The sequence below is a fragment of the Ochotona princeps genome, chromosome 14, assembly GCF_030435755.1.
Source record: "Ochotona princeps isolate mOchPri1 chromosome 14, mOchPri1.hap1, whole genome shotgun sequence".
In the NCBI taxonomy this organism is placed as follows: Eukaryota; Metazoa; Chordata; class Mammalia; order Lagomorpha; family Ochotonidae; genus Ochotona; species Ochotona princeps.
The window spans coordinates 3,750,403-3,775,807 of NC_080845.1; the positions used below are offsets into that span (position 1 = coordinate 3,750,403).

General features: G+C 57.6%; 2 protein-coding genes across 3 annotated transcripts; one reads left to right on the forward strand and one right to left on the reverse strand.

Annotated features, from left to right (window-relative positions):
* Positions 1-240: 240 nt before the first annotated feature.
* Positions 241-6,086, forward strand: TOR1A (torsin family 1 member A). The gene is made up of 6 exons (XM_058672142.1): positions 241-507; positions 958-1,223; positions 2,686-2,861; positions 2,963-3,090; positions 5,715-5,989; positions 6,030-6,086. Exons 1-5 carry the CDS (start codon positions 327-329, stop codon positions 5,963-5,965), a joined length of 1,002 nt encoding a protein of 333 aa, XP_058528125.1. The 5' UTR covers positions 241-326; the 3' UTR covers positions 5,966-5,989; positions 6,030-6,086.
* A 3,303-nt stretch (positions 6,087-9,389) lies between these two features.
* On the reverse strand, positions 9,390-13,046 carry TOR1B (torsin family 1 member B). Of its 2 annotated transcripts, XM_004593493.2 has the most exons (5): positions 12,819-13,046; positions 12,380-12,642; positions 11,052-11,227; positions 10,171-10,298; positions 9,390-9,909 (listed from the first exon to the last, which is right to left on the reverse strand). In XM_004593493.2, exons 1-5 carry the CDS (start codon positions 13,003-13,005, stop codon positions 9,668-9,670), a joined length of 996 nt encoding a protein of 331 aa, XP_004593550.1. In that variant the 5' UTR covers positions 13,006-13,046; the 3' UTR covers positions 9,390-9,667. The 2 variants fall into 2 exon arrangements, with proteins under 2 accessions (XP_004593550.1, XP_058528122.1); XM_058672139.1 differs by lacking the exons at positions 9,390-9,909; positions 10,171-10,298 and having other exon boundaries at positions 11,089-11,227; positions 12,110-12,642.
* Positions 13,047-25,405: the final 12,359 nt, after the last annotated feature.

The window sequence follows — 25,405 nt, forward strand, 5'->3', positions numbered from 1 at the left end:
GTCTGTACTACCTCAGTTTTTCCATAAAACCCGAACTGCACTTCAAACTCATCTGCATCGTTTCGGGGAAAAACAAAAAACAAACAAAAAACCAAAAACCCAAAAGACAAAACCGAGTTGCTCACCAGCCGCTCACCCGGAACCGACTCTCCGGAAACAGGAAATCACTCTTCCCCTAAAAAAGATGGCGTCCCGCAGAGATCTATATAAGCTGACCCCGAGCAAAGATGGCGGCACAGGCGGCGGGGAGGAACCGGAAGAGCGTGTGTGGCGGTCGCGCCGGCCGGGCGGGCCTCGCAGGGACGCGCAGAGGCGCGGGTCTGGGCATGAAGCTGGGCCGGGTCGCGCTGGGCCTGCTGCTGCTGGCGCCGTCGGTGGTGCGGGCGGTGGAGCCCATCAGTCTGGGGCTGGCCCTGGCCGGCGTCCTCACCGGCTACATCTCCTACCCGCGCCTCTACTGCCTCTTCGCCGAGTGCTGCGGCCAGAGACGGAGCCTCAACCGGGAGGGTAGGCAGGCAGGCGGCGGGGTGGCGGCCAGCGGCAGGGACGCCGGGGCGGTGGGCAGCTCGCGAGCAGCCTTGCAGGAGCTCCGCCTCCTTGCCGGTTGGACCAGGCCGGGGGACCTGGGGCGGTGGGGCTGCGCGTCCAGCCCCCGGCGGGGCTGGTCTTGGGTGGGAGTGGCAGACAGAGGCGGGCCTGGGGTCCTCCCCGGCCTCGGGGAGCAGGTGTGTAGGGCTCACCCTGGCTCTGGGGAGCAGGGCGGGAGGGCTCGTCCTGGCCTTGAGGAGCGGGTCCGGAGGGTTCGCCCCTGCCATGGGCAGCCAGGAGCTTGGCTGGCCCTAGCGACTTCCCGGATGGCAGTTCGCTCTTTGACAAGATGCTGCCCCTCCGCGGGCTGCAGCAGGGTGGCCAGGCACTTTGCACCCACCCCCTCCTCACCGGCTTCGTCCCTCGCAGCACTGCAGAAGGATTTGGACAGCAAGCTCTTCGGCCAGCATCTGGCCAAGAAGGTCATCTTGAATGCGGTGGCCGGTTTCCTGAGTAACCACAAGCCTAAAAAGCCCCTCACCCTCTCCCTGCACGGCTGGACGGGCACAGGCAAGAACTTCGTCAGCAAGATCATCGCGGACAATATTTACGAGGGGGGGCTGAACAGCGACTATGTGCACCTGTTCGTGGCTACGCTGCACTTCCCACACGCCTCCAACGTCAGCCTCTACAAGGCAAGCTCAGGAGCCTGCACCCCTCCCTGGGGGTGCTGCTGGAGGGGGGCGGTGGGCAGGGACCTGGGGTGAGCCCTGAACCTAGCCCTGCGCCTCAGTTTCTCTTTGTGAGTATGATGGGAGAAGTGGTCACCCCAGCAGGGCTTGGCGCCCATTTAGGGTTCCCCCTTGCCCAGCTGCGTTTTAGGGATCCACATGAGAGAAGCCTGCATCTCATTCATTCTGTGCCCTAACTGCTATTCCCAGAGCCAGTTACTGATTAATGTCAAATAGGCCTGCCCTGCTGTCCCACCTGCCAGCCGGGTGGGGAGGTTACCTCAGCTGGCTGAGCCTGCTGGGTGCTGGGGAAACTGCCGCGGGCTCCGCTGGCCCATGCATAGCCCTGCCTGGCAGCAGGTAAGTCGAGCAAAGGTTAATTGTCGTATTTACAGATCCAGGCTGCAGACCTTCAGGGTGAGCCGTTTGGAGGCTCCCAGAATGCTTTTGGGCTTTCAGTGCTAACACAAGGAAATCTGAATTCATCGCTGCTCCGAGCTAGGTTCCCAGAAGCACCTGTGGGACTTTGGGCCGATTCCTTTGGCTCCCTTGTCTTTGGAAGGGCAGGGACACAGCCGTGAAAGGCTTGGGGGTGCCCCAGCAGACAACGATATGAACCAGAGGTGCTTAACAACAGCTCTGTGCCCGCAGCCTCTCACTCACAGAGCTGGGCAGCAAAGGGGACAAGCCCAGGCTTGGGCAGGCCACTGCCATGCTCTCTGCAGCCTCAGGTCTGTCACTTGGGGTCATGGAAGTTAGGAACCGGCAAGACTGAACTCTGTCTTCCAAAGCCTTCCTTGGGGAACAGGCTTTTGTGTTGCCGTTGGAGGACAGAGAGGATCTTCTCTCTGTAGAACCAGAACTCAAGTCTCTCGGTCAGCATTGGCAGGTCCCTAAGTGCAACCTCATGGAATACTTCCATGGGGCACCTGTTGTTCTGGAAGCCCAGGGTCACCTAGCCACGGGAGTCCAAGGACCCGACTTGTCCCAACGGGATAGGGGGAACCTTCTCGAGTATTCTAGGGAAATATGCGCACCCAGGATCATTGCGAGCTGATGTGGGGGTGACAGGGCGTGGTGTTGCAGTGCACACCTGGGGTACACCGGACTTCACCACCTCACTGTGGGGCCTGGGATCAGGGTAGGGTCAGGGCCAGGTTGACTCTGTAGCAGGCTCTGCCAAATGCTCATTTTGTACTTTTTTGGTAAGCTGAGGCAATTCACCGTGCCTCAGTTTATTCACCTGTAAAGCGGTAAGCCATTCCCCCAGTAGCCAGAGGCCTGTGGCAAGCAGACTTCTTAGTGGGGCACCAGGTTAACTCCATCCCTTCCCCCAGTAACTGTCCTACCAGGTCTCATTGCTCTGCCCTTACTGACTGTCCTGCCCCTTCCCACTGACTCCGCCCCCTTCCCCTCGGTCACGCAGGACCAGTTACAGCAGTGGATCCGGGGCAACGTGAGTGCCTGTGCCCGGTCCATCTTCATATTCGATGAGATGGACAAGATGCACGCCGGCCTCATCGACGCCATCAAGCCCTTCCTGGACTACTACGACGTGGTGGACGAGGTCTCCTATCAGAAGGCCATCTTCATATTCCTTAGGTAAGACCACCTGGGGGCCGGAGGCCACACACGTGGGGTCCTTCCTGCCTGTCAGTGAGCAGGGCTGTGACCCCTTCCGCCCGCTGGGACACATCTTGCAGCAATGCTGGTGCCGAGAGGATCACAGACGTGGCCCTGGACTTCTGGCGGAGCGGGCGGCAGAGGGAGGACATCAGGCTCAAGGACATGGAGCACGCCCTGTCTGTGTCAGTTTTCAACAACAAGAACAGTGAGTGCGCCCCTCGGTCAGCAAGCATTGGTCACCGTCATCCCTCTGGGGGGCATGTGTGAGCAGAGCGTGTGGGTCATGGGGAGGACCTGACCATTGTCCGGTTCTTCGGCTGCTGGTGGTCCTGGAGGAGCAGAGCAGGTGGTGAGCCAGGAAGGTGGGTGCCAGCAGAGGTGACCGCCGGGCCTCCTGCCCTAAAGCCTGGTGGCCTGTGCCCAGCAAGAGCACCACCTGGTGGCCCTGTCCGTCCTCTGGGCTGAGCCTCCCTGAGGAACTACTCTTATTTCCTTGAACCTTCCTTCCACAACCTGAGGGAAAGCTGTCACATTGCTGAGGCTGCCCCCTCCGGTGTCTCTCAGAGGTTCCAGAACCCGGGCTTGTAACCTGCAGCCCACCACTTCTCTGACGAAGGTCCTGCTTCCCTCTGACCTTGCACCCTGCTGGGGAGGTGGAGAACCGAGCTGATGGGGAGTGGCTGAGTTGTGCACTAAATCCTGCCTGTCCCTGGAGAGGGCCTGCTGCCAGTCAAATGCGTCAGATGGCAGGAGGTGGCGTGTGCCCATGCTCACATGCTTAGACATAGAACCAGCCCTTCCCCCACCCACACAGGTGGTTCTAGGCAATGGGCTTGTGCCCCGCAGGGGAGAGAAGCAGCTCCCACTCATTTGGGTGAGTCTGGGGGTGCTGGGGCCCCATAAGCTGCACTCTGGGTGGGAAGGCTTGACTCTAGGCTAGGGGCGGGACCCTAAGGGTTGATTGGCTGGGTTTGGCCTGAGTTTTTAAGTAGCAAGCAGGGGTGTGAGCTGCAGGACCCCAGCTGCTGTTCAGTAGACCAGAGGTAGGAGGGTTGGGGGGGTAGGTAGGGCAGTGACCATAAGGGTGGGGAGAGGTGATGGGCTTCCAGCTGTCCTGGAAGGGGCAGCGAAGAACCCTGGTGGGAAGGAGAGAGAGGAATCGAGGGGCGGGCTTCATGGTTGGGAAGGGGCCTCCAGCAGAGGTGTGGAGCAGGAGGTTGGATTTTGTTTGCTGGGGAAGCGGGCAGGTGGGCGGTGCAGGGCTGTCCTTGGCGGCAGGTGCTTCACGGCCCTGGGACCAAGGTTCCTCATTCTGCTTTTGCTTCCTGTCTTGGCGTGGTCTGTCCCAGGGCACTTCCCCAGCCAGGCCTCACCTAACCCCCTGAGTGCCTGCTCCTTGCCTGTCCCGCATCCTGGGCCTCCTGGCACCGTGTGTGTGTGTGTGTGTGTGTGTGTGTGTGTGTGTGTGTTGGTTTGTTGCCTGTCCCCTCACCTAGGATGTGTGTGTGTGTGTGTGTGTGTGTGTGTGTGTGTGTGTGTGTTGGTTTGTTGCCTGTCCCCTCACCTAGGATGTGTGTGTGTGTGTGTGTGTGTGTGTGTGTGTGTGTGTGTGTGTTGGTTTGTTGCCTGTCCCCTCACCTAGGATGGCAGGCCAGCGTGGGCAGCATCCACTCTGGGCCAGCTCTTTTCCATCCCTGGGGCCCAGTGTGCACCTTGCTGGGAAGGCCTTGGCGAGAGCTGGTGATGCGTGAGCAGCGTCCCACCAGCTGTGGTTCAGTGGGCAGTTCCTGTCCACACCACAGCTGGAGCCTGAGCAGGTGGTCAGGAATTGTGTTGGGCGGCAGGGGCGCACGAAGCTAGGGTTGGGAGCAGAGCCACAGGAATCCAACCACTGAGTGAGATTCTCTGGCTGCCCCTCCCTCTCTGTGTAACTCTGGCTTTCAAACAAATAAGTACTTTTTTTTTAAGATTTGCTTACTTTTATTGGAAAGGCAGATGTATGGAGAGAAGGAGAGACAGAGAAAGATCTTCCATGTCTGGTTCACTCCTAAAATGGCCACAGTGGCCCATGCTGAACTGATCTGAAGCCAGGAGCCAGGTACTTCCTCCAGGTCTCCCACACGGGTGCAGGGTCCCAAAGTTTTGGGCCGTCCTCGACTGCTTTCCCAGGCCACAAGCAGGGAGCTGGATGGGAAGTGGATTAGCCAGGACTTGAACCAGTGGGATCCTGGCAGTTGGAGGTGGAAGATTAGCCAGTTGAGCCATTGCACTGGTCCCAATAAGTATATCTTTAAAACAAACAAAATCCCCACAAAACACAAGAGAAATGCTGTGGTATGCTGGGTGCCCGACGGTTAAGCAAGAGAGAGCTTGTATTGCGGGGGGGGGGCGGGGGGGGGTAGTGGCCAGATGCAGAGCCAGGCCCTGTGGAAGGCATGGGCTCCTCTGCCACCCACTCGTGGCTGGTACACAGACACACACACATACACACACTCCAGTGACCAGGGTGAAGGGGTGTGTCCCGCCTAGCCTCTCCCTGGAACCTCCTCTCCTCTCACTTCCTTGAAACTGCCCATCTGGAAGCCAGCTTGTTTCCTCTGCCGGGCCCTCAGTGCTGGGCACTCTGGGGTCTGAGCGTCCTCCCCTCCACACTTCAGGCACCCAGCCCTGGGGCAGCATCATGTCTTCTTGGCACATTGCTGCGGGGCTCTCCTCTGCCCTGCTCCTTGGATAGGCATTGCAGGTGCCCGGCGCCTGCTCCATAGCCACGTGCCTGATGGGCTGGCCCAGCCGACCATGAGCAGGCAGCACCTGTTGTCTCCCTGGCAGGTGGCTTCTGGCACAGCAGCTTGATCGACCGGAACCTCATTGACTACTTCGTGCCCTTCCTGCCCCTTGAGTACAAACATGTGAAGATGTGCATCCGGGTCGAGATGCAGGCGCGAGGCTATGAGGTGGACGAGGACATCGTGAGCCGAGTGGCCGACGAGATGACGTTCTTCCCCAAGGACGAGAGAGTCTACTCTGACAAAGGCTGCAAGACTGTGTTCACCAAGCTGGACTACTACTACGATGATTGACAGTGGGCGGCCCCGCCCCGCCCGGTCTCGGCGCCTGCCCGGCCTCCCGCCCCACTCCCAGAAGAGGAAGTGGAACCTCCTTGGGGCTGCACTGGGGCGGCTCTGGTCCGGTTCCCCACCACGGAGGACCCATGCCATGGCTGGGGAGGAAGAGGAAGATAAGGAGGAGGTGTCAGCTCCTGCCCGCTCACACCCCGGGGATGGATCATGATTTTTTTAAATTATATTTTAATTTCAAGTATTTCTGTTTCAAGGAAAGATGTTTTACTGAAAACGTGATAACTTTATTTAAAATGGTTTTTAACATTATGAGAAACTTTAGATTTTAAGCTGTTGTTGACTTTGTGTGTGTGTGGTTTGAAGTTGTATGTGTGTTTAGATTTATTTTACTGTATTTTTTTTTTAATTGGAAAAGCAGATATAGAGAGGAGATACAGAAAGATCTTCCATCCAGTGGTTCACTCCCTAAATGTCTGCAATGACCAGAGCTGAGCTAATCTCAAGCCAGGGGTCAGGAGCTTCTTCTGGGTCTCCCATGTGGGTTCAGGGTCCCAAGGCTTTGGGCCGTCTTCTACTGTCTTCCCAGCCAAAAGAGGGGAGCTGGATGGGGAGCAGAGCGGCCAGAATATGAACGGACATCCATTTGAGATCCCAGTGGATGCAAGGAGAGGATTTAACCACTAGGCTATCTCACAGGGTCCCATTTTGTTTTGAGATTATTTACTTAGTTGATAGAGACAGAGATCTCCCATCTGCTGGGTCACTCCCCAAATGGCCACAGTGGCCAACAGCCTGGAACCGCAGCCAGGTCTCCCACACGGGTGCAGGAGCGCAAGCACTTGGGCCCTCCACCACTGCCTTCCCAGGTGCATCAGCAGGGAGCTCAATCAGAAGTGAAGCCACTGGGTCTTGAACCAGTACCTGTAGGCGTCACCCACTGCACCACTGCCAGGCTGTGTGTCTAAGCTCCTGTCATTACCATGCATTGTCACAAGCCTGTGGCACTGCTCCATGGGATAGCATGATGGGGGCAGACAGCCGACCCGTCCCAGGCTGACCGTGGCCTGCGATGCCAGGTGTAATGAACATTTGGCTAGAAGGTAGGCACTTAAGGGGACAGCGAGCAACAGGCTTGGAGCTGTGCGAGCACTCTCAACGGGAGTATTTTCACTTTTAACAGGCAGAGATGAGCAGCTTTCCATCCAGATGCCTGCAACAGCCAGGGTGGGCCAGACTGAGGCGGCCAGGTGCCTGGAGTGCCTGTGTGGGAGTGCATTAGCGGGAAGCTGGAGTTGGTGTGGGCTTCCAAGTGCTCTGGGGGAGGAGAGAGTATGCCCAGCTGACAGACATGGGTGGAAGGCAGGTGCTGGCTTTCCACTGATCTCCACTGGAATCTAAAAGGTGGTGTGGTTCATTTTGTCACAGTATAGCTCCTTTATTGCTACTCTTACATGAAATCAGAACCTCCTAGGAAAGCTTGGCCACCCTTCCAAGGACCCTGGGAGCGAGTGGTGTGTCTGCTATGCCCACGATCTCCATCACACGCAATTCTGGGTAACTTGTGCCTTTGTCCCCCGTCAGCCTGAGGAACAGAGGTTATAAGTGGAGACCCAGCAGGTGCGGGCCAAGTGGGACTGAAGTCCACTGTAGGGACTGTGGCCCCCGTGACAGCCCCAGCCACACCACTATTCCCAGAGCTCCCAAGCACCCTGTTGTGGCACTCAGGCCTGGGCTTTGGTGCCAGGAGGGAACAGGAAGCTGCCTGAATGGACTCCTTATTTGTGTGTGTGTGGGTGTTGTGTATGTGTTTTTATTTGAAAGGCAGTTAGGAGTGGCAGAGCTTCCGCCTACTAGCTTGCTCTCCAGGTGGCCCTAACAGCCAGGACCAGACCCCACCCCTCACCCCCAGGGCATGGGGTCAGTGTTTGTGATGACACACTATGGGCCAGGGAAGAAACTGCTAGAATCAGATCCACCAAGCCAGCATCCTGGAGCTCGGGCCTTTGGAACAGAAATGATGGGAGCAGGCTGGAGAATTCTGGTGTGTGTGTTGGAGGGGTTAACCTTACAGGAAGTCAGTTCGCCCACTTCCTGGTAAGACAAGCTGGCCCTGAGGAACATGACCAAGGCCTCCTCATCCAGCGGTTTGGGGCCTAAGGAGCTGGTGAGCCGAGCTCAGAGCAGCCGACGCAGCACGAGCCCCTCCTTCCACGGCATGTAGAAAACACATGGACGGCTAGCAAGAAGCCCATCTCGGGTGGAACTGCCCATCGCCTTACTCAGTTCTGACCTGTTTGGGATAACAGTCTTCAGGGTAAATATTGGCTCTGTGTGATGCAAAGAGGGCCAACTCCCGAGGCCAGGCTACGGGGCCCCGGCAAGGGCTGCCCCGCCGAGCCGCCTTAACTCCCAGCACAAACTGTTACCAAATAGGTGAACGAGCGATGAGGTGGTGAGGGACATGGAACCTGCTGGAGCTTCATTATCTCACATTTCAGCAGGTCAGTTCAAGGCCTCTTACAGAAGGGGTGGGGGCGTGGCGGCCAAGGGCTTTCCAAGTCAGCATCCCTCAAAGGTGAACACTGGTGTCATTTATTGCCTCATCAACAGAAAACCGTGTCTCCTCTTACCCAGACACCCAAAAGGCTAGAAAAGAAATGTAATTCCGCTCCAGTTCGGGAACACGTGCCGGAAACACCGACTACCTCAGCTCCCGAGGTGTGCCTGTGCTACTGAACAATCACTCCACCATCATCCCTTACCCGTCCGGCCTCCCTGCGTGTCTGCTGCCGCGGCCACTGGGCAGACTCCCCGGTCCTCAAGGCCGCCCTGGCACTCAGCCACACACAGCGCCCTCCTGAGACGGACTCCTAGGCACAGCGACTGCTCCAGAGCGGCCTCGCCTCACTCCGCAACTGCAGGCACATGGTACCACTGGCAGCACCCGAGAAAGGAAGATGTACCATTCCATACTGTCTCTTGTGATTTAAAACCCACAATAAACCCTATGCTTCCCTTACGAGAACCCTGAGAAGTGGAAAAAAAAAAAAGCTAAAAATGCATTCTCACTAACCCTAGCGTGCCACAGCGCTGCTGCTTGGCCCCCATGGACTGCGGATCACAGAGCATTCTGCAGGGCCCAGCGAGTGGCTGATCCGCTCGGGACGTGCAGCGGAAGCCTCCCCCAGCCTCCCCAGCACTCCAGGCTAAGGGCTCAGCCGGCCAGCACAACTGCCATTTGGACACGCACTCACGTGCAGGTGCCTCTCGCCTAGCCCAAACTCCCTCCAGGCACGGAACAGGACGCTGAGTCCCAAAGCTCCCGACAGCAGCAGGGCCCACACTCCCAGGGCATGGGCGCCGTAGGCCAGACCCAAGCTGCAGGCCTCTCGGTGCACACACACGGCCCTGTTTTCAGGCATCAGGGGGAACATTTCTGAAGTCCACCTACAGCTGCCACAAGCAGGAGGACCACTGTCATTTCACAAAATGACCAGGGTCCTGGACAAATCACTGTCTTTTCTGAAAATGAACTCAGAAAAAACTTCTGCTCATGTATCCCTACTGTGCGCAGGGGCAAACGCACCAAGCTCTCCAATGTGCTGGGCCGAGGGTGAGGCCCAGGGTGGACAGGCAAGCGTGCTGGGCCTCGCGTCCCCGGTCCAGTCCCCGGAGCTTCCCCTAGCAGCCGGTGTGGGGCTCTCAGTAGAAATCCAGCCGTGCCTGCACCGTCTTGCAGCCCTTGTCCGAGTAGATCTTCTCATCTTTGGGGAAATACGTCATCTCCTCGGCTATGCTGGTGACCACAGCCTCGTCCACGGCCAGGCCCCGGGCCTGCATCTCGGCCCGCACACACATCTTCACGTGTTTATATTCCAGGGGCAGGAAGGGGATGAAGTAATCGATGAGGTTCCTGTCTATCAGCCCGCTGTGCCACAGGCCACCTGCGGGACAAGCCATGCTGTGTGTCCTGCCCGTCCCCATCACCGCCCCCTGCGCCATGTCCACAGGGAGCCATCCTGATCCCCCTGGAACCACAGTTCTGCTGGCATCAAGCAGATGGCCAGCCTGTCCCAAAACGTCGCTAGCAGGCCCCTCCTCCCCCCAACACACTATCTGATACCTGGTTTCCGGAACTAGCATGCCCTAAGAAGACCAGTGTGGAAGGGCTTGAGCGGGGCCATGAGGCAGGTGGGTGGACTCACTGTGCTTGTTGTTGAAGACGCCGACGGAGAGCACGGCCTCCAGGTCCTTCAGCTGGATGTCCTCGCGCTTCCGGCCTGCCCGCCAGAAGTCCAGCGCTGTCCTGGTGATGAGGTCGCCACCGGCATTGCTGTGAAGGCCGGAGACGCCGCATGAAAACCACACGAGGGCCATGTCCCCGCCCTACGGCTCATGTGCAACCAAGGCTGATCCACTGGTACTAAATGAGTAAGTCAATGAAACACAACCTGACTTCAAAGAAACCTTACGATGGCTGGGCTCCTGCTACAGTTGCTTTATGGCCCTCTGGAGCCAGTGTCTCTCTCTGTCTCTCTCTGTCACACACACACACAGAGCTACAGTTGTTTTATGGCCCTCAGGAGCCTCTCTCTCACACACACACGTCAGACTGCCCGCTCATCAGCACCCACTTCTGTAGCTCTTCCTCTGCTCCTGCTGAAACTGCCAACAGGAAAATGAAAGGAGCTGGCTGAGGCAGGCAGGCACTGTGGTGCTGCGGATTAAACTGCTGCTTGGGAGCCGGCCCAGCATCCCTCCTCGGAGCACCAACTTAGGTCCCTGCTAATGCATCCTTGTGGGAGGCTTGACAAGGGTGTGTGCCCCTGCCACCCACATGGGATGCAGTTATGGGCTCCTGGCTTCAGCCAGGCCAAGTCCCAGCTACTGTAAGCAGCCAGCAGATGAAGCAACTCCTGCCCTCTGTCAGTCTGCCTTGCAATTAAACAATTGTTCTTTTTTTAGGTGAGCCGATGCCTTTCATCTGGCTGGCACCTCTGTGCCTAACGGTCGCTAGGACCTCACTCACTCCAGCCCGGGGAAAATAAAATGGCTCTTGACCGCGGCCCCTAATCCCTGCCCGAACCTGAGGAAGATGAAGATGGCCTTGCGGTAGGACACGCCGTCAATCTGCTCATAGTAATCCAGAAAGGGCTTGATGGCGTCGATCACCCCAGGGTGCAGCTTGTCCATCTCATCGAATATGAATACAGAGCTGGCGCAGGCACTCACGTTCCCCTGGATCCACTTCTGCAGCCGATCCTGCATCGAGCGGAAACAACCAGTAGGGCACCGAGCAGCCGCAGGAGCAACAAGCCCACTCCTCCTCCTGCCCGGGGTCCGAGCAACGTGTGAGCGCTCCCTCGGGGGACAGCTGGCCAGTCTCACCTGGAACCCACAAATGGGGGGCACTGGCAGAAACAGGGGTCTGCTCCGCCATGGCTCCTGAAAGGTGCAAGACTACAGGAGGTGCAGCATGAGCTACCGCCCCAAGTCCATGGGCAATGCCGCAGAGGCCCGGCCTGGGTTCTGAAATTATTTATTTATTGCATCAGGATCAACTCTTCCTTCCAATTCCAGTTTCCCACAAGCTTTCTAAAGTCCCCTGAAATTTAACATTTTCATAAGCAATTCCCCAAAGTTCTTATCTCAAGTCGGAAGCACCAGATATACCAAGGGTTAAGGGGAAGTGCCCAAGACCAGGGCCTGACACCGCCGCCTGTCGACAAAGGAGCTGACCCCAGGCAAGACTGGGGCCATGAACCTGTGCAGACACACCCTCCCCAAATATGAAAGAATGCGGGCAGCAAGGAAATGATCCCTTCCTTTTTGGCCATGTCCCACCACCACCCAATCTGCGTGGCCAACACCCGGTTTCACTTTCTTGTTTGGTGAAGTTTCCATGTCTTACTTCTGTCCCCGCCTCACAGTAACAGGCGGAAGGATCCTGCCAAGGCCATGCAGGATTTACTCCACAACTTTACATACAAGGGAAAAGCCCCAAGAATGTCTCAGAAAGGAGAAAATTCTCAAAGATGAGGGGGGGAGGGATTCCCTGGGGGGTCACCCGACAACCAGTCTAGGGTATATGACCACCCCACCCCACGGGGTCCCGGCCCCTCAGTCCCTGCAGCCAGTGGCTACCTGGCAGACATGGGCTCAAGGCGCTGTGCTAGGGTCCAGCACAGAGAGGGTGGCGGTGAGGGGGTGGCACGTGGCCTTCCCAGAAGCAGCAGGCGGAGTTTGGAAAGCAAGGTTAGCAGGACAGCTGTGCAGCAACCGGGGGCACTGAGCTGGCCCTGAGTGGCCGCTGGAACCAGAGCCTACTGAATCACAAAGAAAAGCCAAAGCAGAAGGCGCGGTGGCCGCGGTGGCCGGAGCAGCAGCCTGGTTGCAGGCGCCGCCCTCTCTTGCCTGGTACATTTTGACGTTCTGTTCGTGGGGGAAGTGGAGCGTGGACACGAACAGGTGCACGTAATGGCTCCTCAGGCCTCGGGGGTGCAGGTGCTCGGCCAAGATTTGGCTGACAAAGTTCTTGCCGGTGCCGGCCCAGCCGTGCAAAGACAGGGTCAGCGGTTTCTTGGGGTTTTTGTTGTTCTTGAAGCCGCTCAGCGCCTTGAGAATTACTTCGGTGGCCAGATGTTGTCCGAACAGCTTCTGCAGGTCCAGCTGGAGGGCTAGGGAGCGACCGGGCGGGTGTTACAAAGCCATCAGTTACAACGGACACAAAGTCCCGAGGGCAGAAGCACCTGCCCCGCCGGGGGAAGCAGCCCAGGGTGAGCGCCCCCCCAAGAGCGTGGACACCCGGCAAGGACACGTGGGCGCCCCCCGCCACCTGCAGGCCGCCCCTCACCAGAGGCGTTGAGCGGCCGCTCCTCCCCGCAGCACTCGGCGAAGCGGCAGTACCAGTCCGTGTAGGACAGGTAGCCGGTGAGGGCCGACACGGCGCCGACGGCCAGAGCCACGCTGACGGGCTCGAAGGCCGCGGCCGCCTGCGCCGCCAGCAACAGCCGCACCAAGGTGCCCGGCCCGAGCCGCATCCCGCGCCGCCTCGCCGTCCTTCCGCCCCGAGCAGGGCCACTTCCGCCCCGAGCCGGGCCACTTCCGCCCCGAGCTGCGCCACTTCCGCCCCGAGAGGGGGCGGAAAGAAGCCGGAGATAACTCTCTTCGGTCTGGACGCTCCAGGGGTGTCCGAGGCTCCGCGCCAGGGGCCCGGGGACAACCCAGGTGTGATCCTTCCGGAGACCACCTGCCGGGCCCATCACTGCTGGCTCTCACTGCTCTGTAGACCTCGTTCTAATTTATTTGAGGCACAGAGAAACAGACTTCACAATCGCCTGTCGGTCAGACGCCTGCCAAAGCCATGGGACCTGGTCTCTCACGTGCAAGGCAGGGACTCCTCAACCCTTCACGGCTGCCTCCCAGGGTCTGCTCTCGCAGGAAGCTGGGATGAGAAGCAGAGCCGAGGCCAGTGCTGTAGCGGTGTAGTAGGTCAAGTGGGGACCAGCATCCCACACAGGCACCCGTTCAAGACCCGGCGACTCCACTGTGGTCCAGCTCCTCACCGATGTGTCTGGGAGAGCAGCAGAGGATGGCTCGAGTCCTTGGTGCCCTGGACCCATGTGGGAGACCCAGAAGGAGCTCCTGACCCCTGGCTTCTGATCCGCTGTTGTGGCCATCTGGGGAGTGAACCAGCATTCTCTCACCCCTAGATCATTTTTGCGAAATCCAAGCAAATATGCAAATCCTAGCGATGACCCCTGGCCATCGTGGGGCGTGCTGGTGGACTGCGCCTTCACGAACCCTGTCTTTCTCATGAGGTTCTGAGGGTTAGCGGCTGAGGCTGTTGGAGCCGACGTGTCAGGGTTGGGTCCAGCTGGTCAGCCACACATGCTCCCTGGCTCCCTGTAGGCTGTGCCCCTCCCCCCAAGCCCCGGCTGCCTTCGGACTCTCCTGTGTGTCCTGCAGCCCTCACTTCCCCACCCTGCTCGGTCAGGTCATGCCTCACGCCCACACCCGCACCCTGCCTCCTGACTGCCTGGTGCTGTAGTGCAGTGGTGCCTGCGCTGCTTTCTGGAGGTGTCCACCCTGTCCTGCTCAGCTCCTGGGTCCCCCTTGGGATGCACAGCTTGGCTCCAGGGGCAGCTGTGGCAGCAGCAGCAGCAGCATTTCCGGGGGTCTGAAGTCCCGGCTGCACTGCCTGGGCCCCCCACGAGTCCTCCACGCTACTGTTGATGCCCCACCTTTCCTCTGTCAGCAACCTGGGGAGGTTGTGCCCACCAGGGAAGTTGTCCGGCATAAGCCAAGCCCGTTGGAACCTGTACATGTTTCTTGACAATTTTTTCCCGGAAGGTCTGCAAGGCTCTTGGGGGCCAATGTTGTGGTGCAGTGGATAAAGACACCACGTGCAATGCCAACATACCACATGAGCACTAGTTCGAGTCTCAGCTGCTCAGTTCCAATACTGCTCCCTGCTAGTGCACCTGGGAAGGCAACGGGGATGGCCCAAGTGCTTGGGTCCCTGCCAGCCACATGGGAGAGCCAGATGAAGCTCGTGGCTTCCGCCCAACCTGGCTGTGGCCACTGGCCATGCGGGACCCCTCTCTCTGCAACTCTGCCTTTCAAATAGATAAAGGCTTCTGTTTTAAATTAAATTCTGGGGTGTCTGAGAGACATGACTGAGGTCCACAGGTGCCTTTCAGTAACTTCAGACTGTGCTTTTCCTTAGCAGGCCCAACCTTGGTGGTGGTGGAGAAGGGGCGGGGCCCTGGCCGTCACTGTCAGCTCTCTTACCACCTACCTGCCTCTCGCCCAGTTCCCAATGGCTCTGCCCATTCAGAATCTTTGTTTCCTAGTGACAGAAGCTGGCCCAGGCTGGCTTGGCCTTCGCCACATCGGAGAGTGGCACACCAGTTGAAAGAGAAGCCAGGAAAGGCTTGGCAGGATGATGAGGCCGCTGGGCAGGGCTCTGTGTTTGCATTTCCAAGTTGGCTGGGATTTTCAGGACCACAGACAGCGTCCTCCCCCTGCTGTGCAGCACCTCCTTCTGGTTTCAGGTAAGGCAGGTCTCCAGGCGGGGAGACTTTCCGCGCTCACACCTGGACAGATACCAGAGGGTGTTGGTGAACTAACGGGGCCTGCCAGAACAAGGCTGGGACTCATTTGAGTGTCAGGGACGCAAGGACTTGAGCCATCCGCTGCTGCCTCTCCAGGGTCACAGGGGCAGGGAGCTGGAATAGGAGCTGGATTCCTCAATGCAAGCAACTTTGCTAGGGTGGTGGGCATCCCAGGATTGTAGCTGCCATGCCAAAGCCCAGATGATTTAAAATTCCAGCCTACATGCCAAGTGCCCTGTCCCCCTTCACGTCTGAGCAGGGATCCTGCAGGCCATATGGTATCTGGTAATGTTTTCTTATCTGCAGTCTGTGTCAGGGCATCACAGCTGGTTGTTCTCAGATCTGAGTGGTGAGATCTGTGTGTGCGCGTATGCACATGGGTCCAGTTCAACACAGGTGGACGGTCAAGAAAGCATAGCTGTCCACGCCTGGGTGGTCCAAATTTCACCACCCTTTCCTCTGGCCCTCATCTAAGACACGGAGAGACAGAGCATTGTCCATTCCTGGCTCACTCCCTAAGTGGTGCCCGTAGCTGGGCTGAAGCCAAGAGCCGGGAACTCCTGTGGGGCCCCCACAGAGACGGCAGGAGCCTGAGAACTTGGCACTCCCACACAAGATGCTGGCACACGAGCACAGCTCAGCCTGCTGTGTCTGGACAGTCAGGTACCTCAGGTGCAGCACCTTCTGTATTCTGGACTGTGACACTTAGTGCCTGCTTAGTGCCACATCGTTTTCTCTTTCAACTCCCATGTAACTCTGGGAGGCAACAGGCAAGCCCCCCACCCACCCCACCAGGCCACGTTACAAGCAGGTGAGGTGACCATGAGGTAGGTGAACACCTGAGTCATAAGTGGTGTCGCCGGGGGTCACCCCTGCCACATGGGGCCCCCAGAACCCAGTCACCATTCTCATCTCTGTCCTCCACCAGTCCGACCATCAGGAGACTGGCTGCTGAGGCTCTAGTTCCAGCCCAGGTCACATATAGGAACCCAGGAGTGGCTGGGCCTGGCATCCCTGCCCTACAGGGCCGCCCCAAGGGTCACTGAGATGACGTGTGACCCCTGGTGGCAGAGGGCATGGGCTGCACACAGAGCAGACACGCACACCTGGCAGCTGACAGCCATGTAGCAAGATGAACTGACGCACAGGGTGTGGGCTGACCTGGGAGGTGGTGAGGGGGAATGGCCAAGGTGGAGGACGATGGCCCCTGAGGGTGGGACCTTGGTCGCAGCTCCCTGTTCCCGTGCTCCACATGCCCGCCAAGGTCCACAGGCACTCAGATTTCAGGTAGAAGAAAGCTCTGGAAGGGGGCTGAGCAGAGAAAGGGAACGGCAGGGGCCAGCGTCATGGTGTACCAAGCTAATCCTCTCCCTGCAGCATTGACATCATATGTGAGTGCCAGTTCAAGCCCTGGCTGCTCCACTTCCCAACCAGCTCCCTGTTGATGTGTCTGGGGAAGCAGTGGAGGACGATGGCCCAAGGACTTGGGCCCGTATACCCATGTGGGGGAGACCCTAAAGGAGCTCCTGGCTTCTGGCTTTGGACTGGCCCAGCTCTGGTTTGGGGAGTGAGCCAGCAGAGAGACAACCCCTCTGTCTGTCTCTCTCTCTCTCACACACATACACATAGTTCTTTCAAGTAAAATTAAAAAAAAAAAAAAAAGTAAAAACGGAACTGGAGCCCCAGGCCTGTGGTGGGGGGGGGTGGCCTCCCCATATCCAGGAGCAGGTGGGGACACACACGACAATTCAGGAGCCAGGGGCAGACAGCCAGCCCCTCTGGGCTCGGCTTCAGCTCCTGGGCATGGCAGCAGCTGCTGTAGGGAGAAGGATCAGGCACCAGGGGAGACCGCCTGCCCCACATCCCAATCCCCAAGTTCCAGATAGAAATCAGATCAGCCCAGCTTGGCACAGTGCCCCCCACGGATCCAGGTACCTGTGCCCTGCTTGGGGCAGGGCAGCATCCAAAGAAGGAACATGGGTGACCTTGGAGATGCTCGCACCACCCTGCAATGCAGAAATTCCACAATGGTTCTCCCATGGGGAAGGCTGCGGGGCAGAAGCTGGGCCCACAGCTCTGCTGCCCTGGGTCACTCTGTCCCCTGTAGCCCACTAACAGAATGGAGGACCCCCGAGGGACCCACAGGTAAGTGCAAGGAGCACTCTTCATTCCCAAGACCCAAGATTGAGATCAAACCCAGCTGCCAGGGCCTGGCACAATGGCTGAATTAGCTAATCTTTCCCTTACAAGCACCTGGATCCCAGTGGGCACTGGTTCTGCTTATGGGGTGTGAAAACAGTAGAGGAGGGCTCAAAGCGTTGGGACTCTGCGCCCATGTGGGAGACCCAGAAGAGGCTTCTGGCTCCTGACTTCAGATCAGCTCAATTCCAGCCACTGCAGCCATTTGGGGAGTGAACCAGCATATGGAAGATTTTTCTGTCTCTTCTTATCTCTGTAAATGTGCCTTTTGCAATAAAAACAAGTAAATCTTTAAGCCACACATGTACTTCAAAACCAGCTGTCTGCCACGAGGGGGACGGGTCAGCAAGCCACCGACATCTTACAAGGCAATATCATATTGTGGCTAAAGGTGCCACAGACTGGCGCTGTGGTACCCCAGGTTAAGCTGCCACTCGGCACCTGCATCCTATATGGGCACTGGTTCGAGTCCCAGCCACTCCACTTCCCATCCAGCTCTCTGATGATGTGCCTGGGGAAGCAGCAAAAGATGGATCAAGTATTTGGGTCTCTGCATCCCCATGGGTTTTAATCCTCTCAGCATCTTTGTGTGTGTAAAGCGCAGACTGGGCTTCATGTGTGCAGTGAAGGCACGCATGTCCCCTTCTTGCCCTCAGAGAGGACTTTCGGGGAGGGTAGAAGGCCAGCATCGTGGGACATAAAGCTGTCAGGGACATGGGGGACATGACAGGATCAGGACGAGCCCTCTTTTTTCTTCCCGATTATTTATTTGCAAGGCAAAGTTACAGAGCGAGGAGAGCCAGAGAATCTCCCATCCAGGGATTCCCCCTGCCGGTGGCCACAATGTCCAGGGCTGAGCCAGGCAGGGGACAGGAGCTTCCTCCAGGTCTCCCTGGGGGTGCAGGCACCCAGGAACTGGCGTCATGCCCCAGCAGCCATCTAGAGCAGAAGTGGAGCAGCTGGGGTGTGAACTGGTGCCGCTGGAGATGCCAGCTCTGCAGGAGGTGGCGTTTCATGTGAATGCCACAGTGCCTGTCCCCAGTCCGTGTGCCTTTTGATGAAATCGCTTGTGATAACGTGCAAGAGTATGATCTCCAGAGGGGTCAGTCAAGTGCGCGGAAGAACCAGGCCTCTGGAGACCAGAAGAAAGTGGCTGTCTCTCTCACAATTCCTTTCCTCTGCACCTGGCCTCCACTAGGCAGGGTCGACGGAGGCTACTGTACTTTCCGACTCTCACCACTAGATGGGGCCAGGACACAGGGTTAGAAAAGACAAGGCCCCCTTGTCTTTGCCTGGTGGCTTAGGGACCAACCCCGTGCACAGGTGTTAAACCCAGGATGCTGTGTCAGGCCTTAAAGCAGCTGCCTGCAAGGGGGTCCCAGGAACCTGGGCTTCTTTTTCTTTCTTTTTTAAAAAAGGATTTATTTGTTTTTACTGGAAAGTCAGATTTACAGACAGAGAGGAAGATCTTCCACCCGCTGGTTCACTCCCCAAGTGGTCTCAAGAGTCGGAACTGAGCCGATCCGAAGCCAGAAGCTTCTTCCAGGTCTCCCACGCGGGTGCAGGGTCCCAAGACTTGGGGCCGCCCTTGACTGCTTTCCCAGGCCACCAGCAGGGAGCTGGATGGGAACGGGGGCTGCCGGGATTAGAACTGGCGCCCTTATGGGATCCCTGTTCATGCAAGGCAAATACATTGACCTTAACCACTAGGTTACCACACTGAGCCCTCCTCTGACTTCTGAGTGGCGGCATTCACTGCTCTCCCAGCTGCTCCCTGCTTGTGGCCTGGGAAAGCAGCAGAGAATGGCCCAAATCCTTTGGAACCTGCACTCATATGAGAGAGATGGATGAAGTTCCTGGCTCCTGGCTTCCGAACAGCCTAGCTCCAGCTGTTGCAGCTATTTGGGGAGTGAGCCAGCAGGTGGAAGATCTTTCTCTTCTCTCTGTAAATTTGATTTTCAATAACTTTTTTTTTTTTTTTTTTTTTAGTGGCTGAGTGTGTGTGGAGAAAGGAAGGTGGTGGTGTGCTGAGGACCTTGCAGCTGGACTGCTCGCTGGGGATGTGGGCATGGACCTCCCTCCTCCGCCATGAGCTGGGGGACTCCGTGGGCAGCTGCCCTGTGTGGCTACAGCTGGCTCGGGGCACAGCGGCACACTGTGTCCCCCCCCACATACCACCCTCCCACAAAGACACAACTCAGCATGGCATGGATGAGTGCTGGGTATGGCCTGGCCAGTTTCCAGCTCTGCAGCTGGGTGGGAAGTGGAGCAGCTGGGATATGAACGCGCACCCATATGGGATGCCGGCACTTGAAAGTGAAGGATTAAGCCTATTGAGCCATAGTGCCAGCCTCAGGTAGAATTTTTTTTTTTTAAGATTTATTTATTTTTAGGGCTCGGTGGCGTGGCCTAGCGGCTAAAGTCCTCGCCTTGAATGCCCTGGGATCCCATATGGGCGCCGGTTCTAATCCCGGATGCTCCACTTCCCATCCAGCTCCCTGCTTGTGGCCTGGGAAAGCAGTGGAGGATGGCCAATGCATTGGGACCCTGCACCCGTGTGGGAGACCTGGAAGAGGTTCCTGGTTCCTGGCATCGGATCGGCGCAGCACCGGCCATTGCGGCTCACTTGGGGAGTGAATCATCGGACGGAGGTGGGGGTGATGGTGAAACAGCTGCTGAAAAATCCCTCTCTCTGTAACTCTTTCAAAATAAATAAATAAATCTTAAACAAGTCCCTCGTGTCTGCCATCGGAATGCCTGGACTCAGTCCCCAGCTCCGGCTCCCTGCTCACACACACCCTGGGAGAGAGCAGGTAACGGCTCAAGCCCTTGGGTGCCTGCCACCCACGTGGGGCTCCTGGAGGGGAGTGCTGGCTCCTAAGTTGTACCCAGCTAAGCACCACTATGGGCATCTGGGTTGGGGGTGAAGTAGCTGATAGGAGCTCTAACTTTTCAAAGCTTCTCCCGAGTCTCCCATGTGGGTGCAGGGCCCCAAGCGCTTGGCCCATCCTCTGCTGCTTTCCCAGGTATGTTAGTTAGCAAGGACGTAGGAACAGCCAGGACTCACTGGCGCCCATAGGGGACTCTGGCAATGCAGATGGTAGCTTTACCCACTGTGCCTCAACACCAGCTTCAGGAATTCATCCAATGACCCTAATAATGTTCTGATCAAGGCCTGAGCCTTATCTGCCATTCTCAGCCCTTCATATGTCTACTGAGTTGGAGCCGGAAGTGGTGGATGCTGCTGGTCTGGGGAGAACCTGAGAGCACCGGGCATTCTCACCCCTTTCTCAAGACAGCTATGGGATGCTGTTGCCCACACCTCACGAGCAGAGATGCTGGCCCCCCGGCTGGGACGATGGAAGAGCGAGGCTTGGAGAACCGGGTCCCTGAGAGCAGCCAAGGCGGAGCCGAACCCACGTCCAGAGGGTTCTGAGCTCTGGGCGGCCTCTGCCGATGTCCCCCTTTGTCCATCTTCCTGCTGCCCAGTGCGCCCCCAGCCACGTCCTTGCGCAACCGCCCTGAGCTGGCTGAGCAGGCTGTGTGCGTGCAGGTGGGCAGATGGGTCACACCCCAGTCCCTGGAGGCAGCCTCTTGTTGATGACTATCAGTATATCTGCTCCACTAGGTTGACTACTTGCCTGGGAGCCCTGGGATGCCCAGCAGCCGTCTGCGTCACAGAGGTCGCGAGGGGTTACAGGAAGGGACGGCCACACCACACGCGTGCTCGGGAGCCCGGGACGTGCAGGTGCACCCGCAGGCCCGTCATGCCCTCCTCCGTTCTGGAGTTTCCAGCTGTCCCCCCTCTTCCTTCAGATTTTGTCCATGAAGGCACCTTTTTTTTTTGGAAAGATTTATTTCTTTGTATTTTATTGGAAAGACAGAGTTACAGAGAGAAAGAGAAACAGAGAAAAATCTTTCCTGCACTGGTTCACTTCCCAAATGACCGCAATGGCCAGAGCTGAGCTGATCTGAAGTCAGGAGCCAGGAGCTTCTTTTGGGTCTCCCACGCGGGTGCAGGGTCCCAAGGCTTTGGTCCGTCCTCTGCTGCTTTCCCAGGCCACAAGCAGGGAGCTGGAAGGGAAGCGGAGCAGCCAGAACTCGAACTGGCACCGTTATGGGATGCCAGTGTTGCAGGCAGTGATCTAATGTGCTGCTCCAGAACCCTGGCACCCCAAGAAAGCTGTGGTTACAAAAGTGACTGGAGTTTATGGCATCCCATGAGATACCGCTATCCCAGCTGTTTGAGTCAGAGAACTTTGGGCTTTGAACTTTGATTTGATAATTTTTAAATTGAAGTACAATTTCCGTGTAGCAAGATGGCCAGCTCTAAAACTCACAGCTCTGTGAGTTTGTGCTGGTGTGGCTGATCCCATCCTTACGAGTCAGTTGTAGTCCCAGCCACATCTCAGCACTCAGCGGTACCTGTGTCTTGCCCGGGTCATACCTGCCTGGGTCGCAGCTGCCCTATTCACACCTACCCTGGTCACACCTGCCCAGGTCTCACCTGCCGGGGTTGCACCTGCCCCCTGGGATACTTTATCTCCTCCCGCATGGATGCCTAGGCTGCCCCCAAGGCTGACACCATGGTGGGTCTTGCTCAGGTCATCATTGGCCCCTCAGAGACTCCTAACTCAATCTGCCTCCTCTGCACATGTGCGGGAGGGAGTGACCATGTGACCTACCACCAGGACACCCTCAGGAAGGAGGCTCCCTCTGGAGGCACCCTGTGGCCATTGCTTGCCCACCGCTAGGTCCTGGTCGCTTTCTTGGTTGGAGAACAGGACGGAGGGGAGGAGGTGGGTCGGGGCAGCAATGGAGGGAAAGAAGGACAAGCAGACCTGTGTCTGCTGGCAGTGTCCCTCTGCGGTGGCGACTCCACTGCGTGAGGTTCCCCTAGGCAGGAGAGGGTTTCCAAGGCCCCGGTGCCTGGACCATAGCCTTGGCCCGCGAGGCCCCCTGAGGTCTGTGGTTGGCATGACGAAAACAATTGCGTAAAATCGGAGAGCCTGGCTACCGCCCCTGTCCCTGCCTGAGTCACGCTGGACAGAGAGGGAGGACAAAACAGAGCCCCAAGCCCCTCTGGAGTTCCCAGCTGGCTGAGGCCTCCGGTAGTGACGTCAGAGACGCTGGGGGCCTGGGTAAGAAGAGGCCGTGGCGAGAGCCAAGCCTGGCTCCTGCCTGGGAGTGGGATGGGGCCAAGGGGTTGAACCTCTGATCCAAACCATGCTCTGGGGCACCCTCCAGCTGGACACAGCCTGGTCCCCTGGGGCCTCCCACCTCTCCGGCTTCCTGGTTGAGGCTCTGCAATCATTCGATGGACCAGTACCTGCACCAGGTGTGTGACCCAACGTGATGAGATGGGAGAGGCTGGGGCCTCCTGGGACTGTCATGCTTGTGCCCCTGGGTGGGGTGGCAAGGGACACGTTTGATTGATTGACCAGTCAGAGACCACGCATGCCCTTCACTGCTCTCCTGAGACGGCCCAGGCCGGAAGCAGGGAGCCTGAGTGGGGTGAGGGCATGCAGCTGGGCCCAGCACACCCACTCTGGGCTTGAGCCCCATCTCAGCCACAAGCCTGGGCTCCTTGAGTCCCTCCTCGGAATATGCTTTCTCATCCTAGTGCCCTCGCCGACAGAGACAGAGGCACAGGCCTGGGGTTGGCGGTGGGGTGGGAGTGGGTGGGAAGGGGCAGGTGTCTGGCAGGTGCTGTTGGCTCTTACCAGTCTTTGAAGGGTGACCGAGGATTGTTACCCTTCTTTTTCTTCTTCTTCTTTTTTTTTTTTAAAGATTTATTTTTAGGGCCCGGCGGCGTGGCCTAGAGGCTAAAGTCCTCGCCTTGAACGCGCCGGGATCCCCTATGGGCGCCGGTTCTAATCCCGGCAGCTCCACTTCCCATCCAGCTCCCTGCTTGTGGCCTGGGAAAGCAGTCGAGGACGGCCCAAAGCTTTGGGACCCTGCACCCGTGTGGGAGACCTGGAAGAGGTTCCTGGTTCCCGGCTTCGGATCGGCGCGCACCGGCCGTTGCGGCTCACTTGGGGAGTGAATCATTGGACGGAAGATCTTCCTCTCTGTCTCTCCTCCTCTGTGTATATCTGGCTGTAATAAAAAAAAAATGAATAAATCTTTTAAAAAAAAAGATTTATTTTTATTGGAAAGTCAGATTTACAGAGAGAAGGACAGAGAGGAAGATCCTCTACCTGCTCGTTCACCCCCCCCCAAGTGGCCCCAATGGCCGGAGCTGAGCTGATCTGAAGCCAGATGCTACTGGGTGTCCCATGTGGGTACAGGGTCCTGCTTTGGGCCGTCCTCCACTGCTTTCCCAAGCCACAAGCAGGGAGATGGATGGGAAGTAGAGCAGCTGGGACATGAACTGTGTCCATATGGGATCCCGGCGCATGCAAGGCGAGGACTTTATCTACTAGGCTACCGCACCAGGTGCGTTACCCTTCGGTTCACAGCCCAGGCTGAGGCTCCGTCTGGCCAGCCAGGTCTTAGGCTTGGCTGGAAGCCAGACTGTGTTGGCTCGGCCTCTGGGGCTGGCCCCCTCCCAAGGGCACTCCTCTCTCACTGCTGTCATGAAACGCCCACAGTGCTGGTGGCCAGGGCCCTGCTCGGAGAACAGCGTGGCACTTGAGGGACACGGGGGGAGGGGGCAGCCAGGGGCTGATCTGGGTTACTCGGGCATGGTGAGAATCATGAAGAGTTGGGCAAATAGTGGCCGGCTGGCACAGGTAATGTCCTCTGGACGAGGCATTCTGGAATGGCGTTTTTTGGAGAAGGGGTTGGGGGAGGCTTTGCTTCCAGGGGAGCTGAGCATGCAATAGGATACGAGACAGACAAATCCCTTCCTCCCACTGCCATGTCTGGGGTAGAGGGTCACAAAGGCCCCGGGAATGCTCGGGTTCAAGGCTGGCATGGATTTTGTCACCCGCAGGAGCAGGTGCAGTTTGCACAGCCCCGTCACCTCCCAGTCAGGGTTTGCTGGGTGTGCCTTTCGGATTGGAGCCTCTTTAGCCAAATGCCCCTTTCCTCTCCCTCAAACTCTCCCTCCTCAAAGGGCTGTATGGCTGGAGGAGGAGGGCTGGCTCCACCAGGCCTGGCTGTGAATTTAGATCGAGGGTCATTTCTGCGTGTGTGTGAACGGTGGCTCTTCCAGAGTGGAGCGTTGTTGCTGTGCTCTGGGGCTGGCTGCTGGCCTGGCAGTGAGGCTGTCCCTCGTCTGAGGACCTCAGTGTGAAATTCAGCTCAGCGCCCCACTTCCTGCTGACACGGACCGTAAGGCACTGGGTCCCCGCTGCTCATGGATGGAGTTTCTGGTTCAGACTTCATTCCAGCCTAAAATCAAATCCCCATGACATGAGAGCAGGACTCAGTCTCGGGTCTGTGTCCCCTAGCCCAAAGTGTCCTTGCCTGCTCTTTATCAAAGGGAAATCACAAATTTAAGGCTGTTATCTAGCTGACCTTAAAGGCTTCCAATCATCCAACTCAAGGAGTCACTTGAACCTTAATGGCTTGTGTTGCCCTGAAGCGTTTTGGGTAGGGACATTCCATTGGGGACAGAGTGTGATTGCCCCATTCCCTAAAGCCCGAGGCCCAGCAGGAGCCCACCTGGCCATCATAAATTCCCTGAAGAGCACAGCATCACTGACCCAACACTGGAAGGTCACAAACTGACCAGCCAGGAACTCGGACATGAGCTGATCACACACCTGTGGGCCCCAATTCCAATGCCTAAGATCTTCACCTGTTACTCCTGGGGGAGCCTGGGAACGAAGCAGTAACTACCCAGAACCTTGCGCTGTGCTTTGCAATGAACACCTGCTTTCCTCCACCCAGACGTCAGTAATCGGCTTTCTGCACTCCGGGCGAGCAGACCCATCTGGGGGATCCTTCAGCAATGCCTCTGGCCAGTTTGGGGTGTTCTTCAGCAACAAGCCCACTCCTGGCCTTTGTGGGCATTTTAGGCAGTCAGTCAGAGATTGTTGGGAACTGGCTTGCCCCTCCCCACCACCTTGCAAATACATTACTAAAGAAATTAAAAAAGAATCACTTGCTTACTGCCTGAAGGCATTGCCGGTTGGATGCTGGTTGCTGCAATAGCAGTAAGTCATTCCGTGCTGCC